The sequence below is a fragment of the Arachis stenosperma genome, chromosome 8, assembly GCF_014773155.1.
Source record: "Arachis stenosperma cultivar V10309 chromosome 8, arast.V10309.gnm1.PFL2, whole genome shotgun sequence".
Classification (NCBI taxonomy): domain Eukaryota; kingdom Viridiplantae; phylum Streptophyta; class Magnoliopsida; order Fabales; family Fabaceae; genus Arachis; species Arachis stenosperma.
In genome coordinates this window covers 34,741,344-34,766,291 of record NC_080384.1, presented here as the reverse complement: position 1 = coordinate 34,766,291, position 24,948 = coordinate 34,741,344, and the positions used below count along the sequence as shown (strand labels likewise).

General features: G+C 32.7%; 1 protein-coding gene across 2 annotated transcripts; it reads right to left on the bottom strand.

Moving 5' to 3' along the window:
* Window positions 1–1,425: 1,425 nt before the first annotated feature.
* On the bottom strand, window positions 1,426–8,589 carry LOC130944783 (transmembrane E3 ubiquitin-protein ligase FLY2-like). 2 transcript variants are annotated; one of them, XM_057873314.1, is made up of 15 exons: window positions 8,205–8,589; window positions 7,835–8,068; window positions 6,672–6,744; window positions 5,987–6,114; window positions 5,742–5,857; window positions 5,442–5,502; window positions 4,952–5,018; window positions 4,757–4,834; window positions 4,277–4,434; window positions 4,135–4,194; window positions 3,872–3,965; window positions 3,381–3,548; window positions 2,595–2,923; window positions 2,002–2,118; window positions 1,426–1,917 (listed from the first exon to the last, which is right to left on the bottom strand). In XM_057873314.1, the coding sequence occupies exons 2-15, from the start codon at window positions 8,012–8,014 to the stop codon at window positions 1,816–1,818; spliced, it is 1,731 nt and encodes a 576-aa protein (XP_057729297.1). In that variant the 5' UTR covers window positions 8,015–8,068; window positions 8,205–8,589; the 3' UTR covers window positions 1,426–1,815. The 2 variants fall into 2 exon arrangements, with proteins under 2 accessions (XP_057729297.1, XP_057729296.1); XM_057873313.1 differs by having other exon boundaries at window positions 7,835–8,589.
* Between the last annotated feature and the right edge of the window lie 16,359 nt (window positions 8,590–24,948).

Genomic DNA, 24,948 nt, shown 5'->3' with positions numbered 1-24,948 from the left:
TTTTGTTGTCGTTTAAAATATTGTGTATTAAAGTATTGTTATTTAAAATATTTATTTATGTACTAAAATATTCTATATTTATTAAAGTCCATCAATACTCTTCTTTTATATTAACCTTTGATTTTCATCTAATAAAATCTAATGGTCTATATATAAGCTTGACTCATTCAATAAGCACATAATTGTTGAGCTCATTTTAGACATATCCCTTTACACTCACTAAATTTGAAAGAAAATTAATTTAATTTCTCTAAACATATTTGCAAAAGGTCAAATTAAAATCCTATATCTAATTTTTTTTTTTTCATAGTGTATCTTCTTAAATTGAATGCATTTTATCAAATAAATATATTTGAATTTGTCGAATGATTAGCTCACTCATCTATTTAAATAATGGGAGTTTGAATTTGACTTTGTGTATGTAAAAATTTATTAAATAGAGATAAACCCTTAAATAAAATTTAAATCTACATTATCCAATTTGGAAAAAAAAAAACTGAACTTACTAAAAACTGAATTTTTTAGGGTCAAATAGTCTACATAGTAGTTTAATAATTTACTAGTATGATAGTAGTAAAATTGATTTACAAACGGAAGTTTTAATCAAATTAATTTCTAAACTTGTTTTCATGAAAAGTTAGTATCAATGTGATTTATGTTTAGAATTTTTATATTAAAATAGGTTATAATAAAATAAATATTATTTTAATTATACTACTTAAAATTATTTTTGGATAAAAATTACTAAAAAAACATAAATTTAAATATTTTTGTATTATTCTATCATTTTATTTTAGGTATATTATATACATGAGAATGTTAATTTTGTATTTTTTAAATTTTTTTTATATCGTGTTCTTTTTCCAATATTTTCGATACTCATATTTCTAGTACTGTTTTGGGTTATAATATTCTATTAATTATGTTTTTATTATTTTTTATTTGTTAATTTTTTATTTAATATGTCGTTTCTAATAGAATCAATAATTTATATTATAAAAAAAATTACATTGACAAATCGTATATAAGAATTACAATGATAAATTTCACGAAGTCAAACCAAAAAAATAGATTCCTTACTTTTTTAAATACTCTTTTATTTAGTATTATTTTAAACTATAATTTTTTATTACTTATAACTCTTATTATTTTATAGTTAATTTTTTATGGTCCAAACGCCAAACCAAACACATCCGTGTCGTAGTCAGCATGATTTTGGGGGTTAAAATTGGGTACAAGGGAACTTCTGGTGAAAATGCAAGCCAATCCCAAAATAAAAAATATAAACATCCTTGATTACTTCATGACTCAATGAAACGCAACAAAGACTATGATTTTTAAAAAACAGAACTGACGGTAATCTTTTGGACAGTCAACTCAACTTATTCACAAAGGAATCAGAAACAGCAGTACTATCAAGAGGAATTTTCAACCAAATAATGCTGCACTTTTGCATATTGATTTCAATTTTTAAAATCTAAGACACTGCAATTCTAACTTGAACGCAATTAAAATATAAAGAATAAAAATATACTTCCTATGTGGGGAAAAATATTACAATTGAGTTGATTGCTTCCCCAAATTTATGTACAGAAAACATAGCATCTGAAACTAAATTGTTTCTATTAGAGGTTGAAACCCGTCATTAATATCATAAGAAAAAGGGTAACCAGACCCGTGTAATTTCATTTCTCCCCTGTAATGTTTGAAGTAAAACAATGTAAAACTTGGATGCCATTAACCATATAATGCCAAAAAAAATTCGAAGATGAGCCGGGGTCAGTTGATCCTATGGACATACACCGTAAAGTCTCTCTATGCCGGAGGTAGAGAGCGCCGGCAAGTTGGGCACTCCATCTTTATATCCATCCATCTTTGCAAACAACCAGAGTGGAAGAAATGATCACAAGGTGTCACCTATGTAAGAGAGGGTGCCTTAGACTTCAATCCAGATTATGAAGTTTAAAAATGCAAAGGTTGTAACATTTTATATTGGCCTACCATGCAGTCATTAGACCGTTGAGTATGATCAATGGATGTCATGCAAATCACACAGTCCGAAGCATGTCTTGCATCTTGATCAAACCTCCTATAGTAGCTATATTTCTCAGGTAGTATCTGTAAATCATATAGATATAGGGATGACTCGAAAAGAATCATTCATGAAAATTTTGCAAATTCAGAAAGAAAGAGAACTAGTAGGCTGTAAAATCATGCTTGTACAAGATAACCAACATTATGGAGCAAAATTACCAAAGATGCATAAAGGATCGCCGAGTCTTTCCCCGCAAGGTACGGCAAGTTACATAGACATTGATGCTAAAATGTCCTATGTTAATTTTGTCAATAAACAAACTATTTATATACTCCATCAGTTCCCTTTTATTTATCACTGTTACTTTTTTTTTTTTTTTAATACATCTTTGGATCAATGTATCTATCAATGAAAGGGAACAGAAAGAGTATGTATTAATGCTTAAAACAATGCCATACAAGTAAATACAACCACACATTCAACTAATTCAAAGGAATAGGATGAAGTTATTTCAATGCATAAGCATTTGCATAGCATCAAGAAGACAGTTGAGCCTAACCTGACGAGGAATGAACCATCGAGACCCAAGATAATGCTGAAGAAGAAGAACTGCGGCTTGAAGCCCAATAAATACAGCCAAATAAAGACACCAGCTCCTATCTGATTCTATGCGCATGAAATTGTTAGGACAACCAAAAACGTACAACGGGATTGCTAACCGAGTAATGGTTATCCCTAAGATATAGTGAGGATGCAATGGCTTGCGTGAATCGCGAATAACATTGGTGATTATCTGAGGTATCCAGAAAGAGTACATAAGAAGAAGAATTGGTCTTAAATAATGATGGAACTCATACATCAAAAGAATGCCTCCCAACAAGATTCCATCTGCAAAAGAAAGTTAAGAAGTTAAATTTCAGCCACTCTTCTTCATACAACATAAAACTCGATGCATGTAAGTTCAGAGGTTCGTGTTGCCCCAAAAGAAATACATTAAATGCTATGAAATTCGAAGTTATTAGAAGCATTTTGAAGAGCTATTCAAATGAAGTCAATCAAACCCCATAATAAATTCAAGCACACAACATAGTTTCCTCTCGCAGAATAAAAGGGGAAAAAAGATAATAAATAGATTGACTCTAGATTGATAAACAGATACAAAAGTAGTTCATCTCGGGACAGTAGACAACTTGATAACAAATATTATGAAATCAATGACTCCAAGGAATACCCTAGTTGATAAGATCACGCAAAATCAGATTGCACCAACAAAATTTCATTCTTATGAGTACTTACAGAAACGACTGTATAACACCAACAAAATTTCATTCTTATGAGTACTTACAGAAACGACTGTATAACACGGAAAGTTCACGCCTCATTGTCTCCCAACCTTCCCCATTACTCAAAGGTCTACTAGCCTTCCAGATGGCGAGAAGATATCTCATCTCAAATATTGAAAAGACAACAAACTTGAAAAATGCGGCAGTTGCAAAAGCATTAAACAAGGATTCTGCATGTCAAGAAGCAACATCAATTATTCAGCTAAGAATCTGGCTTCTTTCTTTGTCGTTTTTTTTTTTTTTTGGCAGGGGGAGGGGGAGTGATGAATGGTATACAGTTTACAAATTAATGGGATGAAGCTGCACAAATCATTAGTGCTGCATTAGCCATGCTTTCTGACTATTATTATGGAAACATTAATCACACAAGTCCACTCTATTTTAAGATGATAATATATAACACAATTAATTTGAAAACCAAGCACTGTGTTTTAAACACACATATTCTTCCCCAATTATGTGACCCCACAAAAAGATTATCTGTTCAACTTACCAACTAGTATTCCTGCAGTAAGGTGTAAAAGGCAGAGATATGCATCCATTATCGCCTGCTGGCCAATCATTAATATTGAAACCTTAGCAGCACCCTGTAAAGGCATATCTTAATCAAATTCATTTTCTACAAATATATTCACAAAATTATGAAAACTTATGACAAATAATGTTTGGTACACTAAGCCATAAATTGAAAAGTTTTATATTATTTCCATTTGTCAAATCTACGACATAAAATAATAATACGAAGTAAATTCTTACAGACTGAGTGCTGCTATGCTCCATTTGACGAATCAATAGAAGAACTTGCACAAAAGAGATCTGGTATATTCACATTAAGGAGCTCACACATAACAGAAAATAAGTGTCATAAAGCTGTAAACCATTCATGATTGAAGGATACAAAAGTAACCATCAAGGTATAGTTCACTGCTTTGTTGTAATAGACCTCAATGTTAACAGAAGTTGCATTTAACAGTAAAGCTGAGAAGCAGTCCCCATCATCATCCACCGAGGGACTCTCCATTAACCCTTCTAGGTGAAAACGATCACGCTCGCCGTCTATAAGAAATAATATAACAAATCAGTAAACCATTGGGGCAAAAATATACAAGAATGCACCCAGGTAGTACATAAATGATGAAAAAACACATTGTAACATACATATAATTCTTCTACAATCAATCTAAATGTATCAAACAATAAACATTTGGTAATATTCAATGTGAATATGTGATCATAGATTTCATGTTGCAATTGCAATGGAAAACTCAAAAAGATATAGTAAAAGAAACATGAACGAAGGCATATAGAAACATTCCAAGTTCACATTGAAGTAGAGAAAGGAATAGAAAGTTTTCAAATGCTAAGAGAACACAAGTACCACTTTTTGAGGATGGCAAGCGTGAAATCTGTGCAGCGATTTCAATATTACAATGTTTATCCATGTCATGCATTGGAGCTGTAATAAGGTAAAAAAAAATAGCAAGTCAATAGTACAACAATAAATAGACAAAAGAGGAAAGAGGGGGGGGGGGGGGGATCCCTTTAAAATACACTAGAATGAAAAATAAATTACAATGTTTTCTTCTCCATATCTTATCTCGTGAAGAATCTTGAAGCACCTGAGAAGAGAAAACCCCAAGCTGCATACAATGTATATAGCAAGTAAACATGCTTAGTGGTACTAAGATGAAAAGAAGGAAAGTACAAGGAATTTTTACATTAATTAATCCTCCATAGTGAAAAGAAAGAGAATCAATAGCAGCGAAATAGGGGAAACAATAATAAACCTTTTATCAATTTTTTTTAGTTTCACCATTTTATTAAAGCTCGAATGACACTTTCTTATCAATTATATAAATAACACCTAGGACACCCTTCTATTTCATCCTCCTGCTTGAAGCCTATAATTACATACTTTTTCTCTTCCCTATCATTTTGGATGATAAACCTATTGTCTTTGCCACATAGACCAATTTATACAATGTGAAAGATCAAGGATATGCATGTAAAAGAAAATAAATAACTAAATATAGAACAAAGATAATGTCAAGAAAGATGGTTACCAGATGATATGGATTAGAAAAAATATAGTCATCATCCTGACTTGAGTCTCCCTCTTTTCCACTGCAACAGAAGGAAAAGAAAGTGTTAAGCACATTCTGATTCTAGATAATATCGGTTAGTCTAATGATTATGAGTATTTCTTTGTAAATACAGCAGAGTATTAAAGAACTTATTTAAGTGAAATTCAGAACTGGAATGAAAAGAAATTTAAACTTTACAGAAGCATGATCATTTTTGTGAACTAAAGGTTACTATAATTTGATCTACATATTTGATGGTATTATACATATGAAACTAACCTGTTGGCCACCAACCGAAGCTGTCGAAAAGGCCAAATATATACACCTTCTACTTTGATTTGAGCACCACCAACATCGTATTCACTGTCGAAAACATCGTGGTATATAATGACCCCCTGACAAGAGAGAATTCAAAAGTTAATAAATTAGCTATATGAAGAATGACATGTGATAGAGTAAATAAGAAACTATATTTCATATGAAAGTTGAATTCTCTGAAATTAGCTTCACAGTTCAAATCTCACCTGGATATAATGTACTCCAGTTATCTTTGTGGGCGTACTAATTAATTCAATTACGGAACTACCGCGTGTTTTTCTGATATCTGGAAATCTAGAAGAGCCATTTGCAGTATCCAGAAACTTCCAAGTCCCTGCATTCAAGAGATTAACACAAAACATCCTCAAACTCTGAAACACTACAAATATATTCTACAACAAATAAATTAATAAAGTTTATTCAAACATAGCACACACTGTTTCAAAGTGAAGCTATTAGAATTACATGATCTGACCGTTAGATATATAACCACCATTCATGTATATGAGGGTGAATGCATGACTCCATCCACACCTAAAGAGTCAAGCTTTCTCACTCTCATTCACACCTTCCTACTGATTGTGCCAGGTGGCTAGTTACAGGGATATTATCACTTTCACTCTTTCTCTCTTTTAGCATTAGAAGCTTCTCTTCCTCTCTCAATTAGTCTCACTACTACCTCAGGGTGTGTAACATCAGCCTTTAACAAAATTGTTCTGTCCTCATAAAAAAGCAATTTAATCTACTGAAGAATGAACTTGTTCAAATTATGAAGTAGTTACAAATAAAGCAAGATTTGATACATTAAACATGTGAAAACCAGACCAAAACAACAACTGAAAAGATAACATGAAACCCCGAATACAATCATAAGCATTAAAGAATACAAACCTCTGTAAGTTCCTGTAATGTTCCATTGTGAAAATGGACCAATATCACTCTCTTCTTTTCTTGTAAATAGCCACTGAGAAAACCAATGATCAATTAGTACATGGGGCAAGTTTTTCCTCAACACAGATTAGCTAAATTTTTAATTAGAACCAATTTTGATTAGCTCTCTTTTCAACAGATTTTCCTCAATCATAGTAAAATCACAATTTATCAATTAAGATAATTTTGAATCACATGTCAGTGTTTGTGCAAGTTAAATATAAAAAAAAAAAACACAGACCAATGGTCCTACGATGAAATGCTAAGCCCTTCGAGGTACTAACAAATTAGTAAAAATCACATCACAAAATGAGCAGTCCTTTACAATAAACATAATTACAAGTGATCTAACTTGTTTTCCATTTTAAGGCACAATGTGCTTGTGCTACTTCTACTTCCAATACAGGTTTGAAAATGTATGCCACTACAAATTTGGGAAGCAGAGAACTATTTGCATAAGAAGAAAAAGTTTGCAAAAGGTCCATTGCCAAAGTGGCTGTTTAAAAGCCACTTAATTGATCAAATTTAATACTAGTGGGACTCTTAGTTTATGGAACTTGGAAAATGTAGCATGTTCGTAACCGGCTTTTTGTTACGATTTCTTACCTTCCTTATCTTGATCAGAAGTGTGTCTTCTTCAACCCTCTCATTAAGTTAATTAATGACGAAGTTAACAAAACTTACAAACATCCTCAACCGATTAAATATCATCACCTATTTCTTCTCTACCAATGTTTAGAACTTCAAACACCTTCATCCCTTTCCCCAAACAGCATTGCCATCTTTTTAACATAAGAACACTAAACTAAGTCCCACATTTCTACTTTCTAGTTTCACAACAGAAAGCTACAGTAGTAAGTATAGCAAACTCTCTCACAGCTTAACTGACAACAACTATAATAGCAGCAAGGCAATTAAGTGCTCCCAACTAGCTAGGGTCATCTACATGGAAAAAATGGCATTACAGAGGAATGTTGTGATTCATATCAAATATAATAGAAGCACAGCATAATAATTAAAAGCTACTACTTTTCAAAATAGAATAAAAACACACATTTTATTTTCACCATAGTCAATATATTAAATTAAAGACAAGGTTCTTTAAGCAAAGTGAAGTGGCAAACCTCATCACCCCAAGAACGAGTTCTCTCCCTCAAGGGTCTCAGAGCAGCCACAGGGTGAAGAAACAGTAGAAAAATCCACCAACCAAATGCAATCTGTAACGAAATCCCTAGTCCCTTCCTCCTCTTAAACAACCAAAGCTCCAATCTTTCAATAGCAACCGTGTCAATTCTCAATTCCATCCCAGAAAAAACAAAAATTCAGCCCAAATTCAACGACCCAATTCTCTGTTGAAGCTGATTGGAGAGAACCCAAGGATATAACCCAACACCAATCATATCAAATTGCAATTAGCTTGACAAATTCAAAGAAGCCAGACATAAAATTGAGAAAAACGGTTGCTTGAGAAAGAGTCAAAAGGGAAGAACCCACGTTGATTCAGATACAGAAAGTGAAAGCCCAACGAACTCAAATTGGTCACACACAAGAAATTTTGGGAGCAAATTCCAAAACGTATGCCTTCAACAGCAGCAGCATACAAACAAACGTAACTTCCGCCGTACAAATCAATAATCCAATTAAAAAAAAAAGAGAAGAGCACAATTATGATGTTGGATTTGGAACAGCGATTTTCTTTTGTGTTTATTTGTTAGCAAAGGTTTGTTGACAATTTCAGAGTGTCCTTGTTTTTTTGGTAAACGGAAGTCGCAATGGCTCTTTCTCTTTCTCTTTCTCTTTCTCCTTCTCCCTCTTTGCCCTGTAAGAGAGAGGAGAGAGAAAACCGGATTATAGGTTAATCAGGCTTCAAGAAGTAAGTAGCTACATTCAACTCTGAATAAAATAATAGTAACAAATAAATAATTAGCAGTAGCTCTTCATTTTTTATTTGAATTTTTCAGTTGAAACTTGAAACTCTTATTATTATGGCTGCGATTGGAAGCTCTTACCTAATAATCTATCAAGTACCAACAATAAGTTAACCATGAGTTAACAGTAAGTACTAGCCACAGATCTTTAAATAAATTTTAATCTATGATAAATTAATTTTTAATTTATTAGATTAAAAAATATCGTAAATAAATAAAAAATAAAATTAATTAAAAATAATTAAAATTATTTATTTAATATTTATTAATTATTATAATAATTAAAATATATTTTTAAAATAAACTAAAAAATATATTTTGTTATTTATTAAAATATAAATTATTTAAATATTTTATATAATTTATTTAAAAAATCATTTATATTTTATATATAATGTACTTTTGTATTTTATAAAAATTTAAATTTTATGTATTTATGTATTTTATATTATATCGTATTTTATTTATATATTAATATTTTTACATCGTAGATAATAATATAACAATAATTAGAGTCAGATTTTTATTATTATATATAGATATACATGCCAAGATAATTAAAGTAAAGAAATCTTATCTTGACATCTTTTGGAGTTGTCTAAGATTGATACTTGTTTTAGTTTTTAAATTAAATATAAGAAATTTATAACTTCAATAAGATTTTTTGTAATTTGGATAATATTTACGTAAAAGAAAATATATGCATGTTGTCACGTGCATTAAACTAAAAATATTTAAAAATATTATGAGTCACTCACTAAATTATTATATATTTGTAAATAAATAAATATATTATTTTATATATTTTGTTTTTATATATTGGGTTAAGTATGATTTTGGTCCCTAACGTAGGGGCTGAAAATTTCTTTCGTCCCTTGGCTTTTTTTCGCTCAAAAATGGTCCCCAAAGTTTCAGTTTGTTTTAAAACCGTCCTTCGGACCAAAATACCCCTATCCTTTCTTCTCCAAAATCATGCAAAGCACCAGCACCACCACAACCACCACCACCCACCACCCACCACCCACCACCACCACCACCACCACCACCACCATCATCATCATAAGAACTCAGAACTACCACCATCCACCACCCACCACCCACCACCATCATCATCATCATCATCATCATCATCATAAGAACTCAGAACTACCACCACCACCACCACCCCCACCTACTGCCACTCCATCACCATCCATCACACCAACCAAAACTCAAAAAATCAACAGAATCATCATCATCATCATCAAACAAAAACCTAGAATCATCATAATCATCATCAAACAAAAACCCAGAATCATCATCATCATCAAGAACCCAGAATCAGCAACAACAATCCTCCAAAATCAAATTTCAACAACAACAATATTCCACAACAAATTACACAACAAATCCAGAAATTTCACAAAAAATCAAATTCACAGAATTCATAGAAGAAGAAGAAGAAGCGGCGGCGGTGCGGCGGTGGTGTCGGCGGGAAGAAGAAGAAGAAGAAACGGGCGGCGGTGCGGCGGCAAGAAGAAGCGGCGGGCGGCGGGCAACGACTCGGCGGTGGTGTCGGCGGGAAGAAGAAGAAGAAACGAGCGGCGGTGCGGCGGCGGAAAGAAGAAGAAGAAGAAGAAGAAGAAGAAGAAGTGGCGGGCGGCGGTACGGCGGGCATGGCGTCCTCTTCTCTCCCCCCACCACCCCCCCCCCCCCCCCCCCCACCTTTCTCGGCCCCCCTCCCCCCTTTCTTTCTTTCTTTCTCGCCACCCCCCCTTTCCTTTCTTTCTCGGCCCCTATCCTGTACCCCATTTCTTTCTTTTTTTATTTATTTTATATTTATTTTATTTTATAATTTTTTTAATAAAGGGTAATTTGGTAATAAAAAAATATAATTGGTAAAAAGGACGATTTCAAAATAAACTGAAACTTTGGAAACCATTTTTTAGCGAAAAAAAGCCGAGGGACGAAAGAAATTTTCAGCCCCTACATTAGGGACCAAAATCATACTTAACCCTAAAAAATATCTAATTTAGTTACTGATTCACGTATCATGATTAAAAATTTTAAAATTTTTCTATTTAAGTTTTTCAAATGATATTCTAGTTAAAAAAGTATTATCACCCTTAAGTAAGCTTTAAAGTTATGAAACGAAAAAAAAAAATTATATATTAAAAGATAATAGTAATAGATATTTATCTCTCTTAAGTAAACTTCAAAGTTAGAAGATTGTTAAGAAATCCAAAAGATTAAAAACATTTGTTAATGTAATACTGGATTCATCCCGTGTTAATTATGACAAACTTGGTTGATGAATTAAGTTTCTAATAGTTGCAAGTGTTTGGATAAAATATCAGTTCAATAATTTTGTTTTTGAAGTATGTGAGATATTTTAAATTATAAAAAACAAGAAGTAAAATTGTTGATAATTGAAGTATATTTTTCTAATAGAATGTCTCTTAAAAATTATTTATTACTTGTTGTAGGATCAGTAGAGAGTCACATTTGATAATGAGGCATATTATTCCAAGGGTATAAGCTAATTTTAGGCCGACTATAAGTACTTCATATTTTATTTGATTATTGTTGGCATAGAAAATAAATTGTAGAGATTGTTCTATAAATGTTTTTTTGTTATTTTTGAATAAGATGTCAACTCCGAAACCTTGCATGTTTGAAACTCCATCGACGTATAACATCTATATCTCATCATTTGAGGAGGGCTTATCAAGTGTGAATTTTGCTATAAAGTCGGCCAGTGTTTGAGATTCGATGGTTCATCGTGTTTGGTATTGGATGTCATACTCCGAAAGCTCTATGGATTATTTAATTAACCTTTCAGCTAATTTAGATCGTGTCAGGATTTGTCTTAGTGGGTATTATATTTGTATTATGATAATGTGGCTTTGAAAACAGTGTCTTAGATATCTTACTGTTGTGACAAGAGTTAGGGCTAATTTTTTTAACTTTGAGTATCTTAATTTAGCATTTTAAAGAGATTTGCTGATGAAGTATACTGATTGTTATTAGTTACCTGTTTCTATCACCAAGATAGAGCTAATGGCATGGTTAGTAACGGATAAATACAAGTAGAGTGCTTTACCATGCTCTGGTTTCTAGAGTATGAGTGGTGAGGATAATATGGCTTTTAGCTCGGTAAATGCATGTTTGCATTATTCTGACCATATGAATTTCTTTTGCTTTTTTAATGTTTTGAGAAAATGGTGTGAATCGTGTGCGATTTGAGGTAGGAAACATGACAGTGCTGCTAAATGGTCAGTGAGTTGTTGGACTTCTTTGATGAATTTAGGACTCCTCATTTTTAGTATGACCTAGCATTTTTTTGAATTGGCTTCTATAGCTCGGCAGGTTAGCATATGGACTCCAAAAACACATTTTTTGGGTTTAGTTTCATATTGTATAGTCAGAATTGTTGAAAGATTTTCTTTAGGTTGTTGATATGATTGCTATTGGACTTGGTCTTTGCTACTATATTGTCTACATGTACTATATTTCGTCCAATTTGATTGGCAAAAATTTTGTCCATTATCCTTTGGTATATTGCACCTTCATTTTTTAGCCTAAATGGCATAACCTTATAGCAAAAATTAGCATAGCCAATAATAAAAGCGGTCTTATCCTGGTCAGTCATAAGTACTTGTTGTAGCCAGTATAAGCATTCATAAAACTTAAACTTGAAAACCAAATGAGATATCAACTAATTTTTCAATACAAGATAGAGGATATGCATTCTTTGAGATCAGTATAGTCCACGTACATCCTTCACTTACCGTTGTGTTGTTTACCATGACTATTTTTACTAACCAGCTTGTGAATCTGAGTTCCTTTATGAATCCAACATTGAGTAGTTTCAGGGTTTTTTTAAGAATACTTCCTTTTGTCTGTCCCGAGGTGGCGCTTCTTCTGGACTATAAGTCGGAATTCTAGGTTGATTGCAAATCTGTGGCAGATGACATTTGGATCAATGTCTGGTATGTCTGTTGGGGTCCAAGCGAATAGGTTGATATTTTGTTATAGCAATGTGATAAGTTGTTCCTTCTCTTGTCTTTGTAATGCATCTCCAATGTAGGTATGTTTGTCTTCGTTGTTTTCCAATTTTAATTTTGTTAAGGTGTCCATAGACATAGGTTGGTCTTGCAGGTTTGTCCGAGGGTCCAAATTTGCTAAAGCAGGTAGACTGTCCGAGTTATAGATTGCTTGTATGTACTGTTGGTCGGCGTGTCTTGAAGGATTTGCCTTAAGGCTTGTGTTATAGCATAGTCTGGCCTCTTTATGGTCAGCGTGGATGGTGACAATTTTGTTATCCTATGAAGAAAACTTAACACACAAATATATAGTGGAAACAATAACACTAAAAGTATTTAAAGAAGGTCTGCCTGAAAAGATATTATATGAGCTTTTGCAGTTCACGACCAAATATTGAATATCTAGATTTTTATAATCATGATAATTGCCTAGTGTTGTTTGTAACCATATATAACATTGGATTAGAACGCACTCACCTGAAAAATCTACCGATTTTCCTGTAGATGGTTGTAGAGCTTTGTCACTTAGCTTCATTTTTTGGTATGTGGAATAAAATAATACATTAACGCTGTTGCCTGGGTCCATAAAGACTTTTTTCACCAATGGCTCACTAACTTGAAGTGATATAACTACAAGGTTGTCTAGGTTCTTATCTATTTCTTTGTAGTCTGAATGTGATGCCTAGGATGTCCATGTTGGTGGTAGAAGTCGGCTCACAGCCGGTAACTAGCATCATGGTCCTATAGGACCTCTTTCTAGCCGAGTTGTTATATCCTCCACTTGCGAAACTGCCAGAAATACAGTTAATAACTCTATGATGTTGGTTAGATTTTTTGTCTATCTTTTTTTCTTTATCTCTGTAATTGCATTTGATTTGGAGTATTGGCCAAGGTCTTCTGCATTTTATCATTGTCCTCGGCCGTCAATGTATTTGTCTTGCAGACCTTGTCGAGCTAGTTTCGAGAGAAGATCCTTTGCTATAACACAGTCATCTGTAGTGTATCCATATTTTTTAAGAAAGGTACAATATTTGAATTTGTCTACATATCATTGATCTTGATATGTACAGGCTTTGTTTGGTGGTTTGATTAGTTTGGAGTATAGGATGCCCTTAACGATGTCCTTTCTCTTGGTGTTGAAAGAGATGTATGTGTCGAATTTTGGTATAAGTTTGAATGGTTTTTGGTCCGTCTTATTATTTGTTTCGTTTGTCTTCTTCTTTGCTAGGATTAGGCCTCTTAGCCTTTCGAGTTTGTCGGAGCTCTTCTATTTCGATTTGACTTGTTGCTTTTTCTCTAAATTCGGCTAATATCTTGGTTTAGTCACCGCTATGGTTTTCTATAACTTTTATGGGCGTAGTCCTCTTTTTAATGCATGTAAATGAACCTCTGGATTGAGATTAGGTATCTCCATGGTTGTTTTTACGAACCTCGTCATGTAGTCTTTGAGACTTTTATGTTGTCCTTTTTCATGGTACTTAGGTAGTCTGAGTCGTGCATATAGATCTTTGACGCAGCAAAGTTGTTGACAAAAAAATCGCCCAACTCATCAAAACTTGATATAGATTCTGCAGACAAGTTAGAAAACCAGATCAAGGCAGTATCATCCAAAAAGGTAAAAAGTGTATGATAGAGTATTGGGTCAGATGCACCGTTCATGAACATCATCATATGGAATTTGGTGACATGTATGTTAGGGTCGCGAATTCCGTCATAAGGTTTCAACATTATCGGCAGGGTGAAGTTTTTGGACATCTGAAAGTCCATGATGTCTTTTGAAAACGGATTGGTCCTATTTACTATTTGCTTTGTGGTGGTTGTCACTACTGACTTAGTTTCTGACGTATGAACATCTTCTTCGTCTTTGTTTTCAAGATCCTTGTGCTCTTTCCCCTTGCTTCAGTTGTTTTGCCTATGATGCAACAGATTGGTCATTCGTTGATTTTCTGCTCATAGAGATTTATTGATGGCCAACAGTTCGGCGTGGGTGGGAGGAGGAGGAGGGTTTCTGCCATATGCTATGTAAAAACGAGGTGAAAATGTGGTAGTAGGGTTATCTCAAACTTCGGTCTCATGACGGGCACCAAATGTTCTTGCGTAGATAGTCGGTTTCAAGGTATAGTTCATCCTACTCAATACTTAAACTCGCTTTTTCTTGGGTTGGATAAGGTATATATCAGCTTCTTAAGAATGATAGTGGTAGGCACATGTAAAGGCACTACAATGCTCAAATTTAAAAGAGAGTGAGATGAATATATTACAATTCAAAATAAATAAAATATCTATTTTCTGTTTAAATTTTTTTTATATAAAGTTGTGTTATAAGTGGTTACTCGTATTTATAGAACCGTTTAGAATATTAGCCAGATTTTATAGTAATTGTTCCTGAGTGGTATTTAACTTTATGCGAATAAATTCGTTAAGAGAAAAGACTCGTTCTTTTTAATTTGACATGTATTATTTATTTAGTTTTATTCAGATTTCGTTTTATAGGTATAGCGGGACCAAATTATAGCTAAGGGATTAGTAATAAATATGTATCGTCAGGGTCAGTGTGTTGTATTAGTACATGCAACCAAAAGAATAGTGTTAACCATGCCAACAACTTCAACTATATATATATAAAGTTTCTGGGTATTATATATGGACCTTTCTAGCATGTAACATGCCAAGTTGCCAACAGATGGTTACGATATCAAAGCAATAAAAATTTTAAAAGCCCCAACTAAACATGTTTGTTTCTGTTTATTAACTAATAATAACTACTAAAATATTAGGGGGGTTTTTTTGGCATTAAGTATCGGGTATCTTCAACTAACGTAGATTGCAATGTTTTTCAATTAAAGACTCCAAATAATTGAAGTTTGCAATTCGATTGTGCATATATTGTTATCTGTTACTGTTTTCGTTTTTTTGCAGAAAAGATTATTTTCATTAAGTATCGGATACGGTATCATGCATGATTATTGTTTATTGTTTATTGTTTATTGTTTGCAATTCGATTGTGCATATATTTGAATTTTTGCTTAAGGCACATCAAAATTACTTTTATATTAGTAACTTTGAAATTAATATAAATATAACTTTCACATTTTGATTCCAAAATTATATTGATCATACGTGACAAAATTTAAAATATTAACTTAAAAAAAATCAGAATATAATCCTAAAAACACAAAGTAATTTATGTCAGATGTGTGATTAAAAAAATATTTTTACATTTTCTAAAGTTTAATACTAAAGATTTTAGATTGAAATTATCTTATATGGTAAACTTCATAGAAATTTAAAAGCTTTTTATGAATTACACGCTTTTATAATATTTTATGGTTTTATTTAATATAAAAACAATTAATTTATAATTTCTTAAATCTGAAGCTATGGTTTGAAACTATAATTTTGGATATATAATTATTTATGTATTTTTTCTCTCAATCTGAAATTTGATATAAGTAATTTTATAATAATAATTAATAATCTTATAATCTAATGAGCTTTTTGCACTCTCCTAAAAATAGCCAATCATCATGGCAGTTTTCTATTTTTTATGTTTTTGTAGGACTGGATTGTGGCAGCTTTATCCTAGCATAAAAGAAATTTTTTTAGAGATATATAGAGGGGTTGAGATCTACAGATAAAACACCTTGTTTTTGGTAAAAAAAATCACACTTAAGTTTAAATCAACAAAGCCTACATTGAGGTTGGGCCTCTTATGTGGGCTTTAGTAGTTTCTTTCACCCTCTCAGTTGCTCTACTTTTTTTTTTGGGTAAATTATATAATATTGTTTTTGATATTTACATAATATTTTTTAGGGAAAATTATTCTAAAAGATCGTTAGGAATATTTAATTATTAAGAAGGACCTTTAATACCAAAATTAGTAAGAAGGATCAAATCTTTTTATAATATTTAAGAAGATGAACAAAATTTTTTTATAATAAGGAGATAAATCTTTTTATAAAAAGCCCTCTTGTCATGAAGGGTGCCCTTAAAGCTTAGCCCATACTGTTGAAGAAGCAAATCCATCTTCCACTCCTCCATGATTTCATAGTCCCCTTTGGTGTAGCATGGATAGTAAAGAGGCATTTGAAACTCTAAACAAATAGTAGGATACTCTTGTTGGGTCAATCCTTTTTCAGCAATTTTGTCAATAGGGTAGTACCCCAAAACATGGCAAGTTGAGTGAACAAGTTATCTAAGAGCCATTTAGACAATGTAATCTTAGAGGCAGTAGTGCTCTAATTTTTGTTTTAGGTGAATCTTGCACATATTAAGCATGTTTATATATAAGTGCACTGGGCACAATAATAGCGTATACATGAAACAATTTCGAACAAAATTAATAAAAAATATTAAGATATTTGAATATTCATTCATACTCTTGCTAATAATAGAATAGTAGACATTTATTATTTGATTATTTTTTTATTAATTATTTATCGAATCAGGCCGCCCCTTGCCTTGAAAGAATTCACAGGCGGCCACCTGCTTTCCCAAAATCAATGAGGGGAGATCTGCTGCTTACTGCTCACGGAAACATCCGACCTATACTATAGTCAAGTCGTCCGCGTATCTTTCTGATCTCTCTGCCTTCTATTTATCAGATTATTGGCTTTGACCAATTCAAGGTGAAAAAAAGGGGTTGGCTAAAAAAGGGGAAGAGAGGATAGCTTTGGGGTACGCTCACTTCTGCATTTTTGTTTAGGTTATCGAGATTATCAATCGCTCTTTTTAGTGGGGAGGAATAGTGCGTGAATGGCGGTTCTCAGACGAGGGAATCGTTCCTCTCAAAATAAAGATATAGGCTAGAATGAATGCTTCTATCAATAGAGCTTTCACGTCTGCGTATAGAATCGTTCGTTTTTTTGCCCCTTCCATTCCGTTCTTTTATTTTTATTTATTTTTTGTTTTTGTGATCTTTAGCTAATGAGAAAAAAAGGACAAAAGATCATAAAAGTAAAAAATAAATAAATAATAATAATTACTAAAATTTTAGAAAAAAAAAATTGTTAATATAAAAATTATAAAAAATAAATAAATAAATAGTTAAGAATTAATATTTTAATAATTAAATCTTCCTAACGATTTTTTAGATTAACTTTTTTTTAAATTAATTAACTAATTAATCTCAAGTGAATATTCATACATATCTATATAGCGTTGAGAATCAAACAGCATATATTAAAGATTATAAAAAATAATTAAAAATATATTTATCTCCTTATAAAAAGATTTGATTCTTCTTCTTAAATATTATAAAAAGATTTGGTTCTTCTTACTAATTTTGGTATTAAAGGTCCTTTTTAATAATTAAATCTTTTTAACAGCCCTTTAAAATAATTTTTCCTATTTTTTATTTGAGAAAGGTTCAAACTTTATCTTAACATTGAAATTTTTACTTTTAAAAATTTATTTTATTTTATTTTATTTTTTAAATATTTATTTATTTTATTAAGATAAAAATAAAACAATTTAAATATTTAGGACAAATAGTCACCAAAAAAATATTTAGGATAAAATCAAGATTTAATTAAAAAATAACTAAAACATTATTATGTAAGTAGGTACTGGATTCGATAGTCTCAGAACGTTTGGACCATTAAATGGTTTCATAATAAAACATATTTTATAAGTTTTTAAATAACTGATAAATAGTCCTTATTTAATTTTAATTACAAATTAATCATTTATATATTATTTAATTATAAAATTTATTTTTTATTTTATAAATTATTATTTTATCATTCATCTATCATGTTTATTAATAATAAAAAATAAAAACAATAACGAATTAGATCTTCCTTTAATCATAATAAATATTTTGGCAATCCTAATTAATTAGAATTTTATCCTTGATCCGTTACATCCGTAAACGCGGGTGAAATCGTGTTTTTGGAAAATTTAATCGATTGAACATCCAATACAATCGATTGAATTTATGGGTTTTCTAAAATTCAATCAATTGAAATTGCTACACAATCGATTAAATTTTGCAAGGCATGTGGATTTTTTCTAATTCAATCGGTTGTTCCTGTTACCCAATGATTGAAGTCATCAAAGCAATGGGTTTTCACAATTTAGTTGATTGGTTGTGTTACCCAATCAGTTGACCTACGCTATTAGAATAATGGATTTGGATTCTCTAAATTTTGAATTTTACTTTAAAGGGTTTATATGATTATCACCATTTATTTCATAGGTGGGACCCAAAAAAATATGAAAGAGAAAACATTCAATGGTGAGAGATTTCACTTTGAATTTGAATCCAATGAAGTTCCTTAGGTGTGATTTAGTTTCAGTTAATTATTGAATTTGAATTTGATCCAGTTAGTAGTTTATGATTGTGTAGCTGAATAATGTGTGAACATTGCCTGTGAAATTTGCTGTTAATTGTTCCTTGTTTGAATTGAATCTAATGTACTAGTTTCTGATGAATTTTGTGCGTTTTATATCAGACGTTTGGGTGTAGATAAAAAATATTTGGGTGTATTTTAGAAAAGTTTGGGTGTATTTACAGTTTATAACTTTTTTATATGACGGAGGGTGAATTGTCTTATTCTTTTAGTTGAATTATTTTAATTTCTGTTAAATGATGATTCATGAGTCTGGTTTTTATTATTTTTTATGATTGTTATTTCCATTCTATAGTATATGCTTGTTTTCAGTTCATGCGAAGGCTGCAGGTTTTTCTACAAGAGTTCGGAGCACAAATAAGAAGAGAAATGAAATTAAGAATCAATTGATTACATGTAATAGAAAGAGAAAATGAAAATAAAAAATATCTCCGACCGAGAAGACAAATCTGACTGCTGGTTTAAATTGTCCTGCAAGAATTTATATACACATATTGAAGGACGTTAGTGTTTGGACTATTTCGAAGGTCGTGTTGAATCATTCACATTCCTGCTGTCCAAATCAAGCAGAGATGCTCAAACAACACAAGGAACTAAGCATGTCCATGCGTCGTATAATAGAGTAGAACGAGAAAGCCGATATCAGACCAAGCAAAACTTACCAATCATTTGTTGCAGCAGCCAAGAGTCATTGCGAGTTAAATTTTATCGAAAAAGACGTGAGGAATTACATCACGAGAAAAGTGTGGAATGTTTCCGAGCAAGACGATCCAAAAGAATTCAGAAAATACTTATTAAGAATGAAAGAGAAGAATCAGAATTTCTTTTTCGAGCTCGAACTCGAGAACGATCAGTCCATTAAGCTTGCTTTTTGGGTGGACGCAAGGAGTAGAACTGCTTGTGAGTATTTCAGAGATATTATTTCATTCGACACCGCCTACAATACAAACAGGTAATATGTTGTTCTAATTTATGATGCTGAATTAATGTTGTTTTATGAATCTGCTGCAGAGATGTATATTGGATGTTTTTGAGTGTATTTAATGATTTTAATTATATTTTGTCGTAATCTATTTCAGGTATAATCTAATTTGTGGTTCTTTATGAATCACCATGCTCAGTCAACATTTCTTAAATGCACTCTCTCATTTGGACACGGAAATGATTTATTAATTATTATCATAGTTTCGTGGTGGCTTTTATAACATTTCTATAATGTTTTGAGTTTTAAAATTCGTGAGATTTAAATTTAAAAAGAAAAATTAAAATAAAAAATTTAAATCTATTTTAACTTTTTTATTTTATTTTAAAAATTACTTTCGTTTTTTTTAACTCAGTCAATGAATATTTTCATCTCATTGCCGCCTCAAAATATCGCGCCTCCGCCACCATACAGCCTCGTTGATGCCCCGCCGCAACGCCAGCTACTCTAATTTCGACATTAACCCAAATTTTTTGGCATCAACCCCGAACTCATGCGGAGCAGTTCGAAGCCAGAAAAGAACAGACGCGACAGCATAGCAAAACGACACTTAAGAGGAGGAGAAGCGACGAGTTCAGGTGAAATCAGTGAATAGCAGAGGCATTGCAAAACTAGGAAGCCATAGCAATGGAGGTAGGTTAGTGATGGATCTTTTTGAAGAGTGGCCATGTTGCATTCTCAGTCGATTTCGGTCTCTCTGCAGCGGCAATTATGAGCACCACGGATGAGCAGTGACAACCATGAGGATCAAACCATGACACTGGTTTCTCTAGTTCTCGAGTGTGGTCTTTGTAAACTCCGGCCCGTGGCAAGTCACAATAGAGACATTATAAGTCCCTACTGATATCAGTCCCTGCCAGATTCAGTAAATGTTACACACATAATGGTCCCTGACATTATAATCGTAACACATAATAGTCCCTTACATTTGATTACTATCCCCATAATAGTCCCTACAATTGAAGGTCGTGACCCATAAAAGTTCCTAACGTTTAATAGGACAGCCAGATTAATGAGAAAACCAGTAATTACAAGTTCTCCATAAAATGCATTACAAGCATAATGAAAGCACAATTCTTCAAGTAAGCATAATAGCACAATGATTTTCCTAATAACTAACCATGAAGATCCAATCATCTCACAATTAATGCAGATAAGCAAAACAGCAAAATTCTTAACAAAATAACTAACCATCATACTCGAATGGAAGCTACAGTTCTTCAAGTAAGCATAACAACAGAATTGTTTCCCTAATAACTAACCATGAAAATCCAATGATCTCACAATTAATTCAGACAAGCATAACATCAAAGGTCTTACCCTAAAAACTAACCATCAAAATCCAATGAAAGCACAATTATTCACAATAAGCATAACAACACAATTCTTAATATAAGATCACATAAAATCAAAGCAAGACATTCAAATTAAATCACACCTTTTGCATATCCGATATGAAGCACCAGTCATGCTCTTTATAATGCCCCAAGTCCTGATGAAGTAGCTTAAGAAACCATCTCCATGTTTCTGTATTCTCCACTCTGACAATAGCCCAGGCTATGACGTAGATATGATGATTTGCATCTAACCCCACGACTGACAAAATCTGTCCACCAAACCAGGTCTTCAGAAAAGCACCATCCAGACCTATCAAAGGACGGCAACCAGCCTTGAACCCGTTTTTGCAGCCACTTAAGCATATATACATTCTATCAAAGGTAACTTCACCATCTGGTTGGGGGGTGGTGCATACTTGTACAGTGAAACCGGGATTAGTCTTCAACAGCGTCATACCATAATCCCTAACCATCCTATATTGATCTTTCTCATCCCCATACACTACACTTCTTGCATTCATTAATGCCCTGGATATTGAGTTTTTATTCAGTGTCAAGTCAAACCATGTCTTGAAGTAAGTTGTAGCCTCGCAGTGTCTAAAATTTGGATACTTTCTCACCTTCTTCACAAGCTTGCTGCATATCCAATTCCTGTTGGCAGCCTTATTCTTGTCCTCTCTTGGGCAACTGTGGTCATCATTGAATGTCTTAATTTGCCAACATGTGTCTTCATGGTCTCTTGATGCATAAGCCACCCATGGGCACTCTTTCACCTTACACACCGTCCTGCACCTAATGTTATCATTTTTCACTATCTTTATGCTTCTACCCTCTTGGATTGTATATTCTCTCACAACTTCTCTAAATTTCCATTTAGTTCCGAACTTCATGCCTACCTCAAGGTGCAGCTCTCCAAACCTTGCACCCTCCCTAAACAGCAGACTTGCCTCTTCAGATTCATTTCCTTCCTCCAGCTCATCTTCTGAGTTTGGAGGCATCTTCATCTCCTCCGAGTGCCAAGAATTGGTGCCATCTGAGTCAACACCTGGGTCTAGTACATCCTCTACCCCTTCATGAACACAACCCACAAACCCAAGATCAACTTCAGCGTCGCTCACCTCCTCCACCAAACCATCGTCTTCATGTAATATCTTATCCTTCCCTTTACCTAGTGGACTAATATTTCTCTTACCCACCGTAGCATGTGTCATGTTTCTCCTAATCCTACTCCCAGTTTTAGGATCATTCCCTGTAGCCTCAGAATCAGAGGAACTACCCTCATTCGGACCTGGCTTGAACATGCTATCCTCTTCACTATCAGAGGAGTCAGAAGATACATCAAATGGAACTTCATTGTTAAACACTTTGCTAGTAAATCCTCTAGCAGCAGACCGTGTACAGGGTCTCCTGAAAATACTTGGTCTCTTGGACAGTTTCTGCTTCTTCCTCTTATCTAATTTGGTGTTCTGACTGGATTTTGTGGGCTGGCTGATTTTGGTGGGCTTGGTGGGCTTGGTGGAGTTGGTCTTCTTCAGAGGTTTGGTTGTCTTGGAAGGATTGGCAGTTTTGGAGTGTGATGGTTGTGATTGCCGTGGAGATGTTCTGTTTTTTTTTTTTTGGACTGAATTTGCAAGAACTGTTGGATACAACCTTAGGGATAGGAGGAGCAACTATGATTGCATGAGTCTCTGTAACTGGAGAACTCACATCAGTATCTGTACCTGCATTACATCCCTCTCCACCATGATCATCCAAGTACACAACTGTGTTATCTCCCTCTAACACCTCTGGCACTGACACTGTATGCTCGAAATATATATCAATCAATTCCTCATTTGTCCTAGCACAATTCACCATCTCTCTTATCTCTTTGTCACTGTTTACATTTCTCAACCCCTTCTCCAAACATTTTCCAGGAACATGCCACTAGCACTATTTAATGTCATTGTACCCAAGCTCCTTATGGTAGTTTCGTATGTAGAACACATCTAGAGTATCAGTGTCTAGATCACCTAAACAGGCCTTGTTGTCCGGAGAATATATCATAATTCCTTCTGCATTTTTTTTGAAGTCACCCCCATGATGAAACATGATGTCCAACTTCTCCTCCATCTGCAAGAAATTTAAAATTTTTACAATATATAGGGAGAATTTGAAAGCCTACTCATGCATTAAAAAGGAAAAATAATCACCACAAGAAATTTTTTTTTCCAAACCTCCATACTTCTCCTTGTTTCTTCCCTGTTTCATTCGGGTATTACAGCAACCCCACAAACCCCAACCAAGATTCAAACCCTAGACACTATAATGACACCAAAACTCCAGAACCTCAACAACACTGACCAATGCTATTATCAACCAACACTGTATTCAAAATGCAAAGTAAAAAAAAAGGTTACCTTGAGTCCGATCACAACGTCAGAACCTCGTCTTTGAGGTGAAGGAATGGAAGGGAAGAGCGACAACAACTTCTCATCAGATGACTTCTTCTCTCAAATTTTTGTAAACCCAGCAAATACAACTCTACGGCTACGCCATTGATGGGGAGATGAAGAAGAACTCAGAAGGTGGAAGAAGAAGAGACGAAGTGTTTGTCTTGGTGGAGAAAACTGTTTTTCATAATAAGTAACAACTATACGGCGTCGTTTTTGGCTTTCAAGGGCGCCAAACCTAAAACGACGTCGTTTTGGACACGTCCCACATGGCAATCCTAGGCCACGTCAGTGCTCCGGTGATGAGTCATCACCTGAAATATGATCAGGGACTAGTTTGAGTGCTCGGAGCTCTATCTGGAGGACTACAATAGGAAAATCGAGATCTTAGGAATTACTATGAGTAATTGCGTGAATCTCAGGGATTATTATGGGTATTTACTCGAGACATACGAGCTACGGCAAAAGATAAAGTTAGATCCGAGTCGGGTAGAATTTGGATCGGTAGAAATTAGTTTTTTTGTTTGTTTGTATGGATTGGGTGTTTCAAATTTAAATTTAAATAATTAAATATAAATATTTACTTTTTAAAATAATTAAACAACTCTAATTTTAAAATAGTATATTTTTATTTTTTTATAATTAAACTAAAATGAATTGTGTTCTTTTTGAAATTAAATTAAATTAAATTTTTAATTTAAATTAAATAACTTTAATTTTAAAAAGTAATATATCTTTTAAATATAAATTTTAAATTTTTCAAACAATTCTTATCTTAAAAGAATATTTTTATCTTTTTAAAATTAATTACAAAATTATTTTATTTTTTATAATTAAATTATTTTTTTAATTAAAATTGAATAAATTTAATATTAACAGGTGTTTTAGTTTTTAAAATTAATGATAAAAAATATTTTTTTATCTTTTTAGTTTTTTTTGTTTTTGTTATAATTTTATAATAATTTAATATCAACTTAAAAATAAAATAAAAAATTGTAATTAAATAAAATTTTGATATTTTTCCTTTTTCTTAGTTACAAAATGCTAAAATTATATATATATAAAATTAAAAATACTAAAATTTCATATTATGTTGGAGTACTGAAATACATGTTTAGTTTAGTGATTGTAACCATAGGGAGAGGGATAAGGACATTAACCTTGTACTCCATGAAATATTG